This window comes from Sylvia atricapilla, chromosome 29 (genome assembly GCF_009819655.1).
Source record: "Sylvia atricapilla isolate bSylAtr1 chromosome 29, bSylAtr1.pri, whole genome shotgun sequence".
NCBI lineage: Eukaryota > Metazoa > Chordata > Aves > Passeriformes > Sylviidae > Sylvia > Sylvia atricapilla.
Window position 1 is genome coordinate 605213 of NC_089168.1, and position 18476 is coordinate 623688.

Consider the following 18476-nt stretch of genomic DNA (forward strand, 5'->3'; position numbering starts at 1 on the left):
ACGGCCCACGGAGGGTGGGATGGACACGGGGGGGATGGAAAGAGGGGGACGAGAGTTTGGAGTCTGAGCAATTTATTGAATCATCCCGGTGTACAAAGAGCGGAGATGGCGGGACTGGGAGCGCTGGGAATGCCACAGCCCCACGGCCCCCTCCCAGCACAGGTTCATTTCTTGGCACTAGTGCTGAAGGGGAGGCTCCACCAATGAGTTTGGCTGAGGGGGGGGGTCCCACCAACAACCCCCCGGGGGCTGGTTTTGGGGTCTCACAGCCTCCCGGGGAAGGGTAACACCCCGGCTGGGGCTGGGGACAAACCTCCAAGGAAAGAGGACACGTGGGTGACCACTCCACAGGCCACGGGCTGGGGAAAACCAAGGGGAGCCAAACTCCAGCAGGATCCACGAATTGGCTGGTTTTTAATCAAAAAAAAAAAAAAAGCTGAACAAGAGAAAAATCCACGAGGTGCGAAAGCTTCTGGCTGCTTCCTCGGCAGCAAAGCGCGGCCCCTTTTAATGACAGAGGGACAGGAGGGGACATGGGGACACAGGGGTGGCTCCGCCTCGGCCCAGAGCTGCTTCACTTCTTCTCCTTCTTCTTGTTCTGCAAGAGGAAAGTAGCCACGGTCACCACTCTATCCCTCATTCCCCCACACCACAGGGCAGCTCTGTCCCCCTGCTCTGTCCCCGTGTCCCCTCACCGACCTCAGACATGCCCAGGATCATCAGGAGCTCCCGGAAGATGTTGACGAAGTCGAGGAAGAGATCAACGCAGTGCCTGGAGGAGGGAGAGAGGGATGGATGGATGGATGGATGCTCGGGGCGGCCACCCTGCCCCTGTGTCACCCCCCGGTGTGTCCCCAGCACCCACCAGATGTAATCCTTGTCCCCGCTCTCCGCCTTCTCGATGATGAGCTGCGTGTCGAAGAGCACGAAGCCGCACATGATCATCAGCGCCACGTACAGGTTGGCCTGCAGGGGGAAGAGAGGCATGAGGTGGGGACAGTCCCCTGCTGGTGTCACCTGTCTGTCTGTCTGTCTGTCCGTCCGTCCTCGGCAGGTGGAAGGGGACTCACCGTGAAGAGCCAAGTGGATCTCACAAACGCGTTAATCAGGGAGGAGAGAAGCATCAGGGAGAGGCCAGAGAGCAGGAAACCTGCAGGGCGAGCACAGGGAGTCAGGGCCAGGTCTGGGGAGCTCCCCCACCACCCACAGGGAGATCCCAGCCCCCCAGGAGTCCCGCCCAAAGCCCCTCTCACCTCCCAGGTAGAGGTAGCTGCGGCGCCGGGCGTAGAGGGCGCTCAGTGAGAAGCAGGCGAAGATGGTGGCAGTGCCCAGGAAGGCAGTGGGGATGATGCTGGGGGCAAAGAGAAGGACGTCAGAGGGTTTTGGGCCAGGTGAGGGGCATCAGTAGGAGGAACAGGATCTGTGTGGCAGCTGGAGATGAGGGACGGGGTCTCCTACCTGGGGTTGACTGAGATGCACATTTGCAGGAGAGGTCCCAGATTGATGCCTGGAAGGACAGAACTGGATGTCACCAGCGCCACTCTGGGGGGCTTCATCTGGCCCCTCTGCAGCATTTGGGGTCCCATGGGATGTGGGGGGTAGTCCCAGTGCCCACCTACCCGTGAGGAAGGCGAAGCCAACCAGCATCCCCAGCCTCTTCTGCTCGGTTTCACGGCTGTGTGGCGTGGCCGTGAGCCAAACCATCAGCCCCAGTGAGCCCAGGCCAGTCAGGAGCCCGAACTGGGAGAGGGAGAAACAGATGAGGGCTGGGCATTGCCTCACCTGGGTGGTGCAGGACTGGAGGTGCCACCTGCAGCCCTTCAAAAGCCCCTCACCTGGAAAAGGTGGGTCACCACATTGATGTAGGCGCCTGCAGCTGCCACAAACATGCAGATGGCGAAGCTGCCATAGACCCTCTTCAGGTGCTCCTGGGTGGAGGCCGAGCTGTGGGTGAGGAAGGGGCGGTGAGGGGGGCAGGGAGGGCTGGCACAGCTCCCCAAACCCCCTGCCCTCCTGTGTGTCACTCACATGTGGGAGAACTTGAAGAGGGCATCAAAGTTGATGCTGCGGTCAAAGACGTTCATGGTGCCGGGCTGGGATGGGCCCAAGGCCGCTCCACGGGGCTGCAAGCTGCAAGGGGAAGTGGGGTCAGGAAGGATCTGGAGCACACCCAAGGCTCCCAAACTTCCCCCAGGAGCCGAGTGGGAGCCCAGGAGCTGCGGAGTGAGCAGCAGGAGCTGGGAGCTGCCGGAGCTTTCCCTGTCCAGCTGGTGCAAGCACTGATGACTGTTGCAAGGCCAGGGGGGCCCTGGGGTGTTGCAGGGCTGTTGCAAGGCCAGAGGGAGCCCTGGGGTGTTGCAGGGCTGTTGCAAGGCCAGGGCAGCCCTCGGGGATGCCACAGTGGGGCTGTTGTGAGGCCAAGGGAGCCCCTGAAGAGCGCCCGGTGCTCGTGGGAGCACGGCTGGCAGCTGGAAACGTCTTTGTGCCAGGTGACTATTAGTGCCCGTAATGACGTCCCCAGAGGTGGCTCTGGCAGCAGGAGGCTCCCGGCAGGGCCTCCTCCTCCTTCTCCTCCTCTTTCTTGCCCTCCTCCTCCTCATCCAGCCGGCTTGGCCGGCTCTGTCCCCTCTGGCACCTGCCGGAGCCCGACCTGCCCAGCCAGTGGCACGAGCCAGCTGTCCCCAAGGGCTGGAGGGGACTGGGCTGCAGGATTGGAGCTTCAAACAGCCACCTCGGCAGAGGGGAGGGTTCAGGAGAGGAGCCCCATCCTGCCGCAGCAGCACAGCCCACGGGGGCACAGGCTACAGCCCAGCACTGGGACAGTGACACGGGGTGGCACTGGACCGCTGCCACCCCTGGGCTGGTGCCAGGAGGCCCTGGGGAAGCTCCAGGTCAGAGGGCAAGGCACAGGAGGAGGTGCGGCCACGGGGACTGTCCCCGCCGGGGTGTGGCGGCGGGTGTGTGTGTGACAGGGGTGCGACCGCCCCCACGGGGGTGACAGCCCTCCGGCCCTAGTGACAGCCGGTTCCATACGGCAGGGCCCGCTCAGTGCCGGTTCCGGGCCGGTAGCAGGACCCGGGGCCGGGGCTGGACCCCGAGCCGCCCTCCCCACCCCCAGCGCCGCTTTCGCTTTCGCCGCTGCGGCCCCTGGTCAGCTCCAAGCGACCTTTACCCGCTGCTTCCTGCACCCCCCCCACGACGCTGCCCGGGGGCTCCCTCCTCCTCCGCCGCCCCGATCCCCTCTGATCCCCCCCGATCCTCCCGTTAGAACCGGGCGGAGACCCCGGGGGCCGAACCCGTACGCGCCACCCCCACCCCCCGCCATGGGGCCCGGTGGGGGCGGGACTCCCCCGGGCCGCTCGGGGTGAGGTCTGGGGGCTGTTGTGGGGATTACCTGGGGTCCGCAGCCACCCTGGGACCCCCGGAGCTGCCCCGGGGCTGCCCCAGGCCCGCCCCGCCCGCGACCCCCGCCCGCACCTGCGCCGCGTCCGCCGTCCGTGCCAGGCCGCGAGCTCTGCGCCACGCCCCCGCCGCTCATTGGCTGAACCCCCGCGTGGTCCCGCCTCCCGCCTCATCCCATTGGCCTTCGTCAGCGCCGGGGGCGGGGCTCGTCACTGCCGCCGTCACGGCCCGGGCCGCGCCCGAGCGCCGCCGTTGGACGAGCAGCGCCCGCCCCCGCGAGCGAACGCGGCGCTGATTGGTCAGCGTGGGCGCGGCGCGGCCAATCAGAGCGTCCCGCTCGCCGCCGGCCTTTGGGCGCCCTCCGGTGGCGCCGCTGCCTTGAAGGGCGCCCCCTGGTGGCGCCGCCGCGGCCGTGCAGCGCTGGGGCGGGACCGGGAGGGGCGGGCGGGGCGGGACCGGGAGGCGGTGGCAGCGCCGGACACGACGGGCTGAACCTCCCCCACCGCCCCCCGGTGCCTGGGCCGGGGATGGGGAACGTGGAGAGCGCGGACGGGGAGGCGCTGCCCCGGGGCCCGGGATCACCGGTGGCCCCGGGGGGAGCCGGACTGTTCGCCCCGGGCAAGATGCCGATGCCGGAGCCCTGCGAGCTGGAGGAGCGTTTCGCCCTGGTGCTGGTGAGAGGCCGCGCTCCCCAGTTCCCGGTGCTCTCCCTCCGTTCCCGATGTGCCCTCTCGGTGCGCTTCGCCTGTTCGCTTCGCCGGTGTTCCCGCTGAGCAGCCCTCGGTTCATCCCTTCCCGGGACTCCTCCCGATGCGCTCTCCTGGACCAGTTGGCGGGCACCGGGCACCGCCGGGACGGCACCGCCGCCAGGAGCCACCAGGGGCGGGCGGAGAGCGCCGGTGCCCGCGGGGATGGGCAGTGACCGCGGGGAACACCCCGCCCGGGACAGCCCCGGGGGTGACCCCACTCTCGGTGCCACCGCGGGGACCCCTGAGGCCCGGGGACTTTGTAAGCCGGGAAAGTCCCGTCGGGGCTGGAACTGGGGCACTCCGTGGGTGCTGGGGAACCGCAGGGCTGGGATTTCCCACTGGGTGTGAGCGTTCCCGGTTTCCCGGTGGATGCAGTGGTTCCCGGTGGGCGCGGGTGCCCTGCGCGATCTCCGGTCTGCTGTCACTGCCGGGGCGGTGGCCACCGCGGTGCCACCGCGGCCCCGGGACGTCGCTCGGCCGTGTCCCCGGTGCCACCGGGACCACCAACACCGCGGAGGCGTCCCACCGGCGCTTGTGTCGCCCACGAGCCGTCCCGGTGGCCCCTCCGCGGCGCCGGCTTTGTTTTGATGGGCGAGACACCGCGGGGACACCGCGGCTGGGTGACACCGGTGGTCCCCGGCCTCCGGCAACCGGCCCCGCCATCCCGGTGGGAGCCGCCGCCAGCGGAAGCCGCAGGCGGGCAGGAAATGCCGAGTGTGGTCCCACGGGGCTCTGAGAGCCGAAATCGGGGGCAACGGGGGGCAGCGGCAGCCCCGGCGGGGGCGCGTCCCGCCGGTGACGAGAGGCTCCCGCCCGCGGCGGCGCTGCCCGTCCCGCATCCCACGCGGGGCGGATGCAGCCGCCGGTGTCCGCGGGGCCTGCGGCGGGGGGGACGCGTCCTGCCGGGCGAGCGTCCTGCCGGAGGGGCCGGTTTACAGGGTGGTGGCACCAGCCCCCGCCAAAATGTCCCCGCGGCCGTCGGCAGAGGCCGGTGCCGTCCCGGCTGCTGCCGGGGGTGGAAAATATTCCATCATGTGATAGAGCTCCGGCGGCCCCCGGAGGGGAGGATCCGCCCCGGAGCCCCCCAGCCCCGCGGCGGGCTCCAGTCCCGGTACCGCCGTTTCCCGGTGGGATTCAGCCCCGGGATAGCCGTGGGGGCTCCCGGTGGGGCCGACGGCGGAGGAAGTGCCCGGCCGGGAGCGGCCGCGCTCCCACCACAAAGGCAGGAAACGAAGCGGCGGGAACGCCGGGGACGGGCGGCTGCGCTTCAAAGCCCCCCGCGAGTGCCCCACGACCCCACCCGGGGTCTCCGTGCGTCCTTTCCGCCTCTGTTCCCAGGGAGCCCCGGGGTTTTACTGGTGGCCACGGGGGAATATCCGCAGCCCTCTGGGGAGGGGCTGGTGCCCCTTTGGGAGGCAGTTTGGCGGCTCCGTGCTGGTGTTCGGTCTCGTGGGAATCTGCGTGTCCCGCGGGACTCTTTGCCCTGGGGTGCTTGGCCTCGCCCAGGCTCTGTCCCGGTTTCCTGCGGCTCTGTGGGATCGGGATGAGCAGGGGAGGGCTAACTTTAGCTGACATGGGTGGGTGGAGCAGCCGTGGTGATGGCTCCTGATAAATGGGGCTGCCCGGAGCTTGCGTCGCTGGGGTGGCATCTCCCACCAGGGTGACATCGCCCACCCGGGTTGGCATCTGTCCCTGGGGTGGCATTGCCCACCAGGGCAAGTCCCATGGCCCTCTGGCGTCCCAGGTGCTCATTGTGGCACCCCATTTGTCCTGTGTCACATCCCACACTGAGGATCCTGGGGTCCCCCCATGGCTCTTCCCAGTGATCCTGGGCCAGCCCAGAGCCTGGCCTTGTGCCCGGTGTCCGAGTGAGCAGACACCTGTGCTGGGACTGGTGCCCGGTGTCCCAGAGAGCAGCCACCGGTGCCGGGCCCCGTGTCCGGTGTCCTGGGGAGCTGGCCCCGGTGCCTGGCCTCGTGCCGCGGTCGGGAGCGGAGGCTGCGGTTTGTCGCTCGGAAGCGGGTGCAGACAGGAAGGATGCGTCAGGCATGGGGAGATTTGCTGGTGCCGGTGGCTGGCATGTGGCTGCAGTGGCACTGCTGTCCCCGTGCCACATCTGTGCCCGCTGGCGCATCCTGGTGCCGGGACTCTGGCTATGTCATGGGTCAGGGTGCCCCTAGAGGGGACCCTGGCTGTGCTGTGGGTGCTTTTTGGGGAGACGCAGGCTGTCCCATGGGTCTGGATGCCCCTTGGGGGACACTGTCCCCATGTCCCCCAGGGTGACCCCACTCTGTCCCCAGAGCTCCATGAACCTGCCCCCGGACAAAGCCCGGCTCCTGCGCCAGTATGACAACGAGAAGAAGTGGGACCTCATCTGTGACCAGGTGGGGGCTGGGCGGTCCATGGGGGTTCTGGGGAGGGGACTGTGCTGCTGTCGCAGTGTCACCAACACCCTTCTGTCCCCCAGGAGCGATTCCAGGTGAAGAGCCCACCCCATGCCTATATCCAGAAGCTGCGCAGCTTCCTGGAGCCGGGTGTCACACGGAAGGTGAGGGGCTGGGGGCTTTGGGGGACCCTCAGGGGGTTTGGGGAGTCTGAGGGAGCACGGCTCAGCCTCGCTCTGTCCCCAGAAGTTCAGGAGGAGGGTGCAGGAGTCCACCAAGGTGCTGCGTGAGCTGGAGATCAGCCTGAGGACCAACCACATTGGGTGAGTGTGGGGTCCTGGAGAGGGGTTGTGGGGTCTCAGGAAGGGATTGTGGAGTCCAGGCTGGGGGTGCAGGGCACTGGAGTGGGGTGCAGAGTTCCGGATGGGGTGTGGAGTCCCGGGGAGACTGCGGGGTCCCGTCACCAGCCCCACACAGCTGCAGGGGAAGCCGGAGGCGCTGCAGGAACTGGGCCGGTTCCTGCCCCGGCCCGCGGGCAGGTCCCGGGGGCGGATGCCGGGGCGGATGGGTCGGCGATGACGCCCTGAACGAGGCAGCGTGGCCAGATCCTGGCCGGCTCCTCCCGACCAACCGGAGGGCTCGGTCGGCCCCATCCCGGGGCCGGTGACACCCCGACCCGCACCGGGATGCCCCGGAGCTGCGCCGGGCGTCGGGCGGCACGGGGCCGTCCCGGGGGTGTTGGGACACCAGCGGCGGGTGCCTGGTGGCACAGTTGTGCCCGGGGTGGCTCGGTCGTGCCCGGGGCGGCTCGTGCACGTGCCGGCTGTTCCCCGCCGCCGGCCCCGCTCGTCCCTGCCCACGGACCCAAAATAGCAGCAAGCCGGAGACAGGAAACGGGCTGAGGCGAGGGGCTGGCGGCGGCAGGAAAGGGGCGGCCGCGGCCCCCGTTGCTCCCTGACGCACTGCTGTGGGCAGGTCTGGGGACCCCCAGTGCTCCAAATGGTCCTGGGTGAATCCCCCACCCCGTGCACCCCCACCCCTCTCCTTGCCCCTGGGCACAGCACCTCACAAGCGCACCCCAAGGGTCGGGGCATCCCGAATCCCCTCTTTACCCCGAAGTTTCCAGGGTGGGGGTGCAGCCCCAGCACCCAGCTCCGTTTCCCGCCCGCACTAAGCCCTCCCTGCCCTGCACTCCTCAGATAACCCCGCGCTGGCCTGGCACCAGTGATAGTGGAGGGGCTGCAAGCACCACTGCAGCCCGGGGATGTCCCTTACGGTCCCTGTGCCGGGACAGGGGCTCCGGGGTGGCGGGGATTGTGTTGGGGGATCCCCGGCTCCTACAGGCTCTGATGGGGACCTGGTGCCGCAGGTGGGTGCGAGAGTTCCTCAACGATGAGAACAAGGGGCTGGACGTGCTGGTGAACTACCTGTCCTTCGCCCAGTGTGCCGTCATGTGAGTGGGGTCGGGGGGTCCCTGGGGTGAGGGGGAACCCCGGGGAGTCCTTGGGGAGTGTGGAGGTTCCCGGTGGCTGCGGCAGCTCCCTGCTGGCGACAACTGATACTGCTCAGTCCCTTATCATCCCTAAGGCAGGGACCTTAGGGGTTCTGAGGGACGCGGGATTTTCAGACTTTTCCTGCTTGCTCTGGGGATTCCAGAGCCATCCTCCTGCCTCTCCCCACCCCGCAACCACCCACTTGCCACCTGCCTCAGTGCTTGCATCTGCGCTGGAACCGTGTGCCCCTTGCCAAAGCCGTTTGCCCCCGGCAGAGCCATGTGCCCCCCGCCAAAGCCATGTGCTCCCTGCTGCGCGCGTGTCCCCCCATCAGGTTGGATTTTGAGGGCCTGGAAGGCGGCGAGGACGGTGCACTGGAGAAGCTGCGTGCCTGGAGCAGGTCCATCGAGGATCTGCAGCACCCCAGCGCCCTGCCCGCCCCCTTCACCAGCAGCCTGGCCCGCTCTGCCCGCCAGACCGCCCTACGGTACGTGCCCGGGGGATGTTCCCGCTGTCGGGGGACGTCCTGCCGTGGGGGTACGTCCTGCTTCAGGGCTCTGGCTGGCCACAGCGCTGCTGCTTGCTGCCTGCTGTGGTGTGTGCCCTGGTGCCTGCCGGTGTGCCGTGGTGTGTGCCATGACAAGCACTGTCCTGCCGTGGCTTGTGCCATCCTGCCCGGTGCCACTCACCGCGCTGTCCTGCGCCACGCGCATCACCTGCATGGCACAAATGCAGCGCCTGGAGCTCAGGCTGTGCCTCGCCCTTGGCGTGGCTGTGCCGTGGCTGTGCCGTGGCCCGTGCCATACACGCCGTGTCCCGTTCTGCCTCGCGCACCGTGTCCGCCCGCCGGCCCGTGCGGCCAGCACTGTCACACCATTGCCGTCCTGCCTGTCCTCTGCGCCCCGCGGCTCCGCTCACCCCTGCTCTGGCTCTGTCCCCGCGCCCCGGGGTAATTCACCCCATCTCTGCTTCCAGGGCCGGGGTCCCCCTCTCTGGCTGTGCTCTCTCTCTCTCTCCTCCGTGCCCACCTCGCCGCCCGCCCGCCCGCCGGGTAAGTACCGGCTGTCCGGGGCCAGCCCAGCGCTGCCCGCGGCTTCGCTCCGCCTCTGCAGATTCTGTCCCTGTCGCCCTCCGATCGCTTCTCTCTGCCTTTGCCCCTCCGAAGTCCTGGCTGTCCCCACGCTGTCCCCACGCTGTCCCCACACTGTCCCTCGGTTCCCCACCCATTGGTGCAGTGCTGGCGGGTGACAGTCCCGCTCACTGTGTGCCCCGTCCTGCAGCTACGGGACATTGCCCAGCCGCAGGGCACTGAAGAACTCGCGCCTGGTGAGCCAGAAGGATGACGTCCACCTCTGCATCATGTGTCTTCGGGCCATCATGAACTACCAGGTACTGTCACCCCACAGTGGGGACACCGCTGTCACCACTGCCACCACAGCTGACACGGTTTTTTCTCCATCCCCACAGTATGGTTTCAACTTGGTCATGTCCCACCCACACGCTGTCAACGAGATCGCCCTGAGCCTCAATAACAAGAACCCGAGGTAAGGGAGGCTCTGGCAGGGTGGGACACGGGTCCTGGAGCTGGCTGGGGGCGATGGTGATGCTGATGGTGATGCTGATGGTGACACTGTGCCCAGGATGAAGGCGCTGGTGCTGGAGCTGCTGGCGGCTGTCTGCCTGGTAAGGGGTGGCCATGAGATCATCCTCGCAGCCTTCGACAACTTCAAGGAGGTACGAGGGGAGTGGGAACAACAGGTCTGGGCTGGGCTGAGGGGAATGGGGGAGACAGGAGCAGGCTGGGATAGGGCTGGACCAGGGGGAGACAGGAACAGCCTCAGATGGGGGGAATGGGGCACCAGAATCAGGCTGGTAGTGGGGAGCAGGACCCTGGGGATGGAGGAGCTGGGGACCCCAGGACCAATGTGGGCTGAGGGAAACCCCAAGAGAAGGCTGCGATGGGGGAACCACGGTCCCCAGGACCAGGCTGGGATGGGGAGTCTGGAGGGCAGGGGATGGAGGGATCAGGGAAGATGAGGAATGGGGGGTCTGGGAGCACCCAGGACCAGACCAGGATTGGAGAAAACGGAGTCCAGGCGTTGGGGAGGGGGATCAGTGGCTGAGGGAACCACGCCAGGTTAACCCTGTTTGTGCCTGCTCAGGTGTGCAAGGAGAAGCACCGCTTTGAGCGGCTGATGGAATACTTCCGCAATGAGGACAGCAACATCGACTTCATGGTGGGACACCTTGTCCTGGGTGGGGGGGAGGCTCTTTGGGAGGCAAGAGAACTCCTGGTGACACCAGCCCTGCCTGCAGGTGGCCTGCATGCAGTTCATCAACATCGTGGTGCACTCGGTGGAGGACATGAACTTCCGCGTCCATCTCCAGTACGAGTTCACCAAACTGGGGCTGGAGGAGTTCCTGCAGGTACGGGGCGTGGAGGCTCAGGGGGTCTGTGCCAGGGGCCCTCCCGTCCTTGACGCTGCCTTCGTGCCCACAGAAGTCGAGGCACACGGAGAGCGAGAAGCTGCAGGTGCAAATCCAGGCGTATTTAGATAATGTCTTCGATGTGGGGGGGCTGCTGGAAGATGCTGAGACCAAGAATGTGGCCCTGGAGAAGGTGGAGGAGCTGGAGGAGCACCTGTCCCATGTATGTGAGCGAGGGGGTATGCGGGGACATTCCTTGCTGGGTCCCGGGGGGGTCAGCGGTGACACCAGAGGGGTCCCTGAGCTGCTGTCACAGCTGTGTCCCCCTCCCCAGCTAACAGAGAAGCTGCTGGACCTGGAGAACGAGAACATGATGCGAGTGGCGGAGCTGGAGAAGCAGCTGCTGCAGCGAGAGAAGGAGCTGGAGGTGGTCAAGGTGTGCTGGGGGGCCCGTAGGGGCTGTAGGGAGTGGGGAAGGGCACCGACCCCCCTGGGCTGACGCTCGCTGTCCCCAGGAGACCTACGAGCACACGAGCCACCAGGTGCACACGCTGCGTAGGATGATCAAAGAGAAGGACGAGGCTTTCCGGCGGCACTACGGTTCCGAGCCGCCGCCGCTTCCCAGCGCCGAGCCGCCGCCTCCCCAGCCCGAGCCCTTGGAGGAGACCCTGCGAGTCCCGGTCCTGCCCGCCGTGGAGGCTGCGCCGCCGCCGCCGCCCCCGCCGCCCCCTCTGCCGCCCCCCGCGCCCCCGCTCCCAGGTGAGAGGGGAAACCCCCGGGACACCCAGAACTGGGGCATCTCGGAGCTCGGTGTCCCCAGGGGTAGGAGAGCTCCCAGACACGGAGGTCCCTGGTGCTGGGCCACTCCCGAGGGTGGGCGGTCCCCAGAATTGGGGTCTTATCCTCTGATGGCTTCACAGGGAAGTGTCCCCCGGCCCCGCCGCTGCCCGGGGCTTCACCCTCCATCGCCCTCACCGTCGGGCTCTCAGGTACGTGGGGATGAGGGGGACCACGGGACGGGGACAGGGGACAGGGGACAGGGAGGGTGTGGGTGCTGCAAGGACAGGGAACAGGGAGGGTGTGGGGACCATAGGGACAGGGATGGTGTAGGGACTGTGCGGACAGGGAGGACACAGGAACTGTGGGGACAGGGACAAGGGACAGGGAATGGTTGCAGGCACCAGGGTGCTGGGGTTGGAATCCTCAAGGAACACCCACTCAGGGATCCCAGCAAGGGGATGGGGTGGCCCAGGGGTTGATGACACCAGGCTCAGGTGGCTCAGGGTGGGCACAGGACATGTCCCCGTGCCCCGGGGGTGCTGAGCTGGCTCCCACCCTGCTGGCAGCCATCCGGATCAAGAAGCCCATCAAGACCAAATTCCGGTTGCCCGTGTTCAACTGGACAGCGCTGAAGCCCAGCCAGATCAGCGGGACGGTGTTCAGCGAGCTGGACGACGAGCGTGTGCTGGAGGTGAGCCCAGGACCCCTCCCCACTTGGGCACCCCCAACCCCACATCTGACCCCCTCTGTCCCCCCAGGACCTGGACCTGGAGCGCTTCGAGGAGCTGTTCAAGACCAAGGCGCAGGGCCCGGCGCTGGACCTGGTGTGTGCCAAGAGCAAGGCGGCGCAGAAAGTGGCCGCCAAGGTGACACTGCTGGAGGCCAACCGTGCCAAGAACTTGGCCATCACCCTGCGCAAGGCCGGGCGCAGCGCCGATGAGATCTGCCGCGCCATCCACACGTACGGCCCCGCACTGGGGGGACGGCGTCTGCTGGGGCTGCAGGGGGCTGCAGGGGGGCCAGGGATGGGGCAGGGAGGGTCAGAAATGGGGTGCAGGGGGTACACAGGGTTCAAGGGGGCTGGTAGGGGTGCAAGGAGGTTGGTTGGGGTGTAGAGGGGCTAGTTGGGGTGCAGAGGGTTTGGACAGGGTACGGGTGGTCTGGCTGAGGTTCCAGTGGCGCAGAGTGCAGGGGGGTCTGGATGGGGTGCAGGGGTTTCAGGCAGGGTACAGGGCCTAGACTGGGAACAGCTGGGGCACAGGGGAGCCAGTTGGGGTGCAGAGGGAGCAGGCAGGGTTTGAGGGGACTGCCTGGGTTGCGGAGGGTTTGGCTGAGGAACAAGTTGTCTGGTTGGGGTTCAGGGGGGCCAGACATCCTACAGGGGCACTGGTTGGGGTGCAGCGGGGCTTGTTGGGGTCCAGAGGGTCCAGGCAGGGTGCAGCAGGCCTGGTTGGGATGCAAGAGGGACAGGCAGGGTTCCAGAGGGCTGGCTGGGGTGCAGATGGTTTGGCTGGGGGGCACGGAGGCAGCCTGGGGTTTGGGAGACCTAGGCAGAGTACAGGGTGTCATGGCAGAGGTGCAGCGGGAGTTGTTTGGGGTTCAGGGACACCAGGCAGGGTGCAGAGAGACTGTCTAGAATGCAGAGGGGCTTGTTGGGCTGCTGAGGGTCTGACCAGGGGGAAGGGGGTCAAAGGGAGATCGACAGAAGAACTAGACAAGATGTAGAAGGGCTTGTTGGGGTGCAGAGGACTTGGCTGGGGGCACATGATCTGACTGGGGTTCAGGAGGTCCAGGCAGGCTTCAGAGGTTCACGCAGGGTGCGAGGGCTCTGGCTGTGGTTCAGGGTGGCCAAGCAGCTTGTAGGGAGCAAGAGTGGGACCCAGGGTTGCCAGACTGGGCACCGCTGGGAGCTGCTCCCCGACACTGCGGTGCGGGGCAGGTTTGACCTGGCGACGCTGCCGGTGGATTTTGTGGAGTGCCTGATGCGGTTCCTGCCGACGGAGGCGGAGGCGAAGGCGCTGCGGCAGTACGAGCGCGAGAGGAAGCCGCTGGAGGAGCTGGCGGACGAGGACAGGTTCATGCTGCAGTTCAGCAAGGTGGAGCGGCTGCCGCAGCGCATGGCCATCATGGCCTTCCTCGGCAACTTCGCCGAGAACATCCAGATGCTGACGCCGGTACGGAGGTGGGGAGGGAGATACTGGACCTGCCATGAGGGTCCCTGCATCCTGAACCTCAGCTGAGCCCCCCGTTCTGTCCCCCTGCAGCAACTCAATGCCATCATTGCAGCCTCGGCCTCTGTCAAGTCGTCCCAGAAGCTGAAGCACATGTTGGAGGTGGGGATGTGAGGACAGGCTGGGTGGGGGTCCATCACTCCAGCCTTACTGTAGCTGGGTGAGGGGGGTCCTGTGCTCTCTCCTGACCCTCCAATCCCTGCTCTGCCCCTGCAGATCATCTTGGCGTTGGGCAACTACATGAACAGCAGCAAACGCGGTGCAGTCTATGGCTTCAAATTACAGAGCCTGGACCTGGTGGGCAGCCCCTCCCCAGCTCCCTGGGACCCCGAGGTTCTCATCCCAAAGGCCTGACCTCCTCCCCAAATCCTCCTGCAGCTCCTGGACACCAAGTCAACAGACAGGAAGATGACGCTGCTGCACTTCATTGCGCTGACAGTGCGGGAGAAGTACCCAGAGCTGGCCACCTTCTGGCAGGAGCTGCACTTCGTGGAGAAGGCTGCAGCAGGTGCCCCTCAACTTCAACCCACCGCCCCACCTCGCTGTCCACGGCCCCACGCAGCCACTGACCCATCCCGTGTCCCTGCAGTGTCCCTGGAGAACGTGCTGCTGGATGTGAAGGAGCTGGGCCGGGGGATGGAGCTGCTGCGGCGGGAGTGTGGGCAGCACGAGAGCGCGGTGCTGCGCGGATTCCTGGGCGGCAGCGAGGGGCAGCTGGAGCGGCTGCAGCGCGACGCACGCACGGCCGAGGTGAGGGCGGCTCACAGCCAGCCTGGCACCAACCACGGGCACAGCTGGTCAGCCACACCTCGCTCTGCATGGTCCTCTTGCACTCCTGCTTTCCTTTGCACGCTCTGTGTCATTCCTCGTCATCCGCACCTTGCTCTGTGCATTCTTTGTGCAGACCTGCACATCCACATCTTGCTTTGCACACACTCCTCGTGCAAATCTGCTCATCCACACCTTGCCTTGCATGCTCCTTGTGCGCATCTGGTTCTACTCCTGGCTCTGCATGTTCTCATGCACTACTGCTTTCCTTTCCATGTTCCTTTTGAATCCCGTGTCATCCACACCTTGCTCTGCACACTTTTTGTGCACATTTGCTCATCCACGCCTTGCCTTGCACGCTCCTTGTGCACATCTGGTTGCACTCCTGGCTCTGCACACTTCTCGTGCACACCTTGCTCTGCACGGCCCTTGTGCACTCCTGCCTTCCTTTGCATTGTGTGTGTGCATCCCTTGTCACACACACCTTGCTCTGCACACTCCTTGTGCACTCCTGCCCTGCTTTGCCCACACATGATGCCCACCATGCCTTGCACTCCCCCTGTGCCGGACACTGCCCGGCCCTGACCACCGGTCCTGTGCCAGGACGCCTACAACACCGTGGTGCGGTATTTCGGCGAGAGCCCCAAGACAACCCCTCCGTCCGTCTTCTTCCCGGTCTTTGTCCGGTTCATCCACTCTTACAAGGTGAGGTGGGGCTGGGAAGCGACACACTGCAGGTGAGTCACACCACAGTGGGGGAAAGCTGACACCCTCACCTGTGTGCCCTGGCAGGATGCGGAGCAGGAAAACGAGACACGGAAGAAGCAGGAGGAGGTGATGCGGGAGAAGCTGCTGGCACAGGAGGCTAAAAAGCAGGAGAAGGTTAGTGGAGGGAGGCTGGGGAGTAGAGGGCATGGAGGAGACCCCTTGGTCCTTAACCTGGACCCCCCGTGCCTCCCTCGCAGCGGAACAAGTGGCAGCAGCAGGAGCTGATCGCGGAGCTGAGGCGGCGCCAGGCCAAGGACCACCGGCCCATGTACGAGGGCAAGGATGGCACCATCGAGGACATCATCACCGGTACGGCCCCCTCGGCCCCTGGCCCCCTGCCCTGGCCCCGCCGGCCATGGGGGCTGACATGTCCCTGTCGCCCCCGTTCCCTGCCCGTGCCCCCGCAGCGCTGAAGAGCGTCCCCTTCACTGCCCGCACGGCCAAGCGGGGCTCCCGCTTCTTCTGCGACCCGTCCCACCACGACGAGTCCAGCTGTTAAGATCCCAGGTACCACCTGCATGCCTGGATTCCCTTGGATCCCACCTGGATCCCCCTGGGTTCCCCCTGACCCCGCATGCCCCCTTCTGCACGCTCCCTCCCTGCATGTTGTCACCCCAGGGTGTCTGATGTGCTCCGGTCCTTTGGATCGGGGCAGGTAAGGCTGGATCCCAGCACAGGATCCCAGGACAAGATCCTGGTGCAAGGCTGGATCCCAGCACAGGATCCCAGCACAAGATCCTGGTGCAAGGTTGGATCCCAGCACAGGATCCTAACATAAGATCCTGGTGCAAGGCTGGGTCCCAGCACAAAATCCCGGTGCAAGGTTGGATCCCAACACAGGATCCCAGCATAAGGCTGGATCCAGGTGCAAGGCCAGGTCCTGGCACTGGATCCCTGTGAAATGTTGTTACCCAGCATGGAGTCCTAGCACAGGATTCCAGCCCAGGATCTCAGTGCAAAGCTGGGTCCTGGCACAAGATCCCAGCATTGGATCCTCACATAAGGCTGTGCCCTGGCACAGGATTCCAGTTCAATGCTGGTACCAAGCACAGGGTCCTGGCACAGGATCGCAGCACTGGATCCTGGAGCAAGGCTGGATTCCAGCACAGATCCCACTGCAATATTGGATCCCAGAGTGGGGTCTTTGGGCATCACTGGATCCCAGGGCAGGATGCCAGTGCACTACTGGGTCTCAAGATGGGATCCCAGCACAATACTGGATCCCAGGCTGGTATCCCAGTGCACTACTGGGTCCCAGTACAAGGTTTCAGTACACTACTGGGTTCTGTGCCAGATCTCAGGGCAAAACTGGATCCCAGTGTGGGGTCCCAGTGCAAAACTGGATGTTGGGGTATGGTCCCAGTGCTCTACTGGAGCCCAGAGTGGGAATCCCAGTGCATTACTGGGTCCCAGCCCAGTGCCTGGAGGACTCACCCTGTGCTGCCTGTACTCTGGGGGGGTCACCTGGGCACCCCCTCAGGCCAGGCCAGATGTCCCTGGCTCTGTCCCTGACTGTCCCTTCCATCCCACAGCCCAAAGGTGGATCCGCCTGTAGCTGAGCGAGGCTGAGGAGCCCGACAGGGTGGTAGGGGAGGACTGGGGCTGCCTCAGTTTCCTCTCCTCACCTCCCTCTGCCCCCCAGGTGCCCAGAGAGGCTCCGTCCTGCCCTGACACCATGTGGGAACAGGGCCAAAAGATCCTCGTGACACCATCCTCATGGGTGACATCCCTGTGTCCAGGGAGACCCCGCACCCAGACCACCCCCTGCCCAACCAAGGAGAGGCCAAATCCATCTGTGGTGGGGCCCTAGCATCAGGAGCTGACCCGTGGGGTGCCCCCTCCCTGTCAGGGCCTCCCCGGGGGGTTCAGTGCCTCAGAGACCCCACCCACACTACAGGGACCAGAGGGACCCCCCCACCCCGCGCTCGACACTTTGACCACTGATGTGAACACTAAGTGCCAAAAAAAAGGGACCAAAGCCAGGCTGGGGGGGCACTGGGAGAGGGGCAGGATGGTGCCCCCCACCCCAGGACCCCCCTGCCCATCCCCCCGCAGTGACTTTTTGTACATGTGAAATATATGGAGTCTTTTACATGGCCAGTGCCTGATTTGGGGGAGCGTGGTGGGGGCACAGAGGCAGCCCAGGAGTCTGGGGAGCCTCCCCAGGCCAGAGGTCCTGTGTCCGGGGGGGCAGGGAGGGAGCACAGAGATGTGCAGACATTTGGCAGGGCTTTGCAGTGCTGTTATTAAAGCTGTGGGATTAAGGAGACGGGGGACTTGATTTGGGGAAGAATTGGGAGCCCCTTGCATCCCCAGCCCCACTACAGTGTGGGGTGGTCCCAGTTCACCCCACTTTTGGTGGCTGTGGGGGACTGGGAACAGATTCGAGGCTGGGAGGGGCTGCAGGGGGAGCAGGATGAAGTCCCAAAAGGATTGGAGGGGCAGGATGTGGCCAGGAGGGCAGAAAGGGCCTGTGGGGGTGGAATGTGGCCACAGGGATGCGAGGGACTGGGAGGGGCAGGATGCGACCCCAGACCCTCAGCAGTGGCACAAGGGCCTGGCCTCCCTCGCTGAGCCCCACCAGCCCAGGGATTAGCCCTGAAACAGGGAATAAAAGTTTCCCCTAATCCTCTTGGGGGGATTACCAGCACTGCCGCACCCAGGGTGGGATCCAGCCCGGCCTCAGCTCCCCCAACGCCGCCGCTGACCTGGGACCTTTTAATCCACCCACACGAGCCCCCTGCTCTGTCCTGGGGGACACTTGGAGATGCTGTGAGCAAAGCTGCTGTTGTCCAGCTGTGTCCATCCATATCCAGCCATGTCCATCCCTCCATCCATCCATCCGTCTGCCAGGCTCAGGCAGGTCCCACCTGCCCTCAGTGACATCCAGCCACACGAGTCCCCAGTGCTCAGCGCAGGACCCCAGAGCACATCCCGCTCTGTTCCCGAGGAGATGCTGCAGGCAAGGCCGCTGCTGCCTGGCCATGTCCATCCACGTCGATCCGTGGCCGTCCATCCATCCATCTGTCCATCCATTGAGCCCTGCCTGCCCAGTCCCTACATGAGCTCGGTGACATCTACCCACACGAGCCCCCAGCGCTGTCTCACTCTCTCGGAGATGCTACAGGCAAGGACACTGCTGTCCACCCACATCCAGCCGTGCCTGGCCGTTCACTGTCCACGTGTCCATGTGTCCATCCCAGAGGCTCCAGCCGGTCCCTACGTGCCCTCGGTGCCGCCGTCAGGCTCGGACAGGCGCCGCTCGCTCTGGGCCGCGGGCGCTGCCAGGCTCTCAGCCTGCAGGAGCAGGTTGCAGCCAAGGAAGAGGATGGCAAAGGTGACAGCGAGGCAGAGCACCAGGACCACGGCGATCTGGGCAGCCTCGCTCACCCCCGTGTCCTCGCGGGTAGTGTTCATGTCCCCCTCCTCCTCCTCTTCTTCCTCCCGGGAGCCGAGTGTGGCGGTGACAGACGG

The 18476-nt window shown here is 65.8% G+C and overlaps 2 protein-coding genes across 7 annotated transcripts; one reads left to right on the forward strand and one right to left on the reverse strand.

Moving 5' to 3' along the window:
* Positions 1-55: 55 nt before the first annotated feature.
* On the reverse strand, positions 56-3561 carry TMBIM6 (transmembrane BAX inhibitor motif containing 6). 3 transcript variants are annotated; one of them, XM_066337548.1, is made up of 10 exons: positions 3478-3560; positions 2029-2130; positions 1836-1944; positions 1620-1740; positions 1459-1507; positions 1254-1351; positions 1071-1150; positions 866-966; positions 700-772; positions 56-598 (listed from the first exon to the last, which is right to left on the reverse strand). In XM_066337548.1, the coding sequence occupies exons 2-10, from the start codon at positions 2082-2084 to the stop codon at positions 575-577; spliced, it is 711 nt and encodes a 236-aa protein (XP_066193645.1). In that variant the 5' UTR covers positions 2085-2130; positions 3478-3560; the 3' UTR covers positions 56-574. The 3 variants fall into 3 exon arrangements, with proteins under 3 accessions (XP_066193645.1, XP_066193643.1, XP_066193646.1); XM_066337546.1 differs by lacking the exon at positions 56-598 and having other exon boundaries at positions 637-772; positions 3478-3561; XM_066337549.1 differs by lacking the exon at positions 56-598 and having other exon boundaries at positions 637-772; positions 3395-3538.
* Positions 3562-3577: 16 nt separating this feature from the next.
* FMNL3 (formin like 3) lies at positions 3578-17096 on the forward strand. Of its 4 annotated transcripts, none has more exons than XM_066337543.1 (27): positions 3578-4076; positions 6452-6535; positions 6619-6699; positions 6782-6858; positions 7905-7988; positions 8363-8515; positions 9309-9417; positions 9496-9572; positions 9669-9762; positions 10191-10265; positions 10345-10455; positions 10532-10678; positions 10790-10891; positions 10971-11214; positions 11376-11444; positions 11802-11926; positions 11994-12196; positions 13175-13409; positions 13500-13568; positions 13683-13763; positions 13845-13974; positions 14056-14216; positions 14838-14939; positions 15027-15116; positions 15200-15311; positions 15410-15509; positions 16535-17096. In XM_066337543.1, exons 1-26 carry the CDS (start codon positions 3930-3932, stop codon positions 15499-15501), a joined length of 3054 nt encoding a protein of 1017 aa, XP_066193640.1. In that variant the 5' UTR covers positions 3578-3929; the 3' UTR covers positions 15502-15509; positions 16535-17096. The 4 variants fall into 4 exon arrangements, with proteins under 4 accessions (XP_066193640.1, XP_066193641.1, XP_066193639.1 ...); XM_066337542.1 differs by having other exon boundaries at positions 3579-4076; positions 10529-10678; XM_066337544.1 differs by lacking the exon at positions 15410-15509 and having other exon boundaries at positions 10529-10678.
* Positions 17097-18476: the final 1380 nt, after the last annotated feature.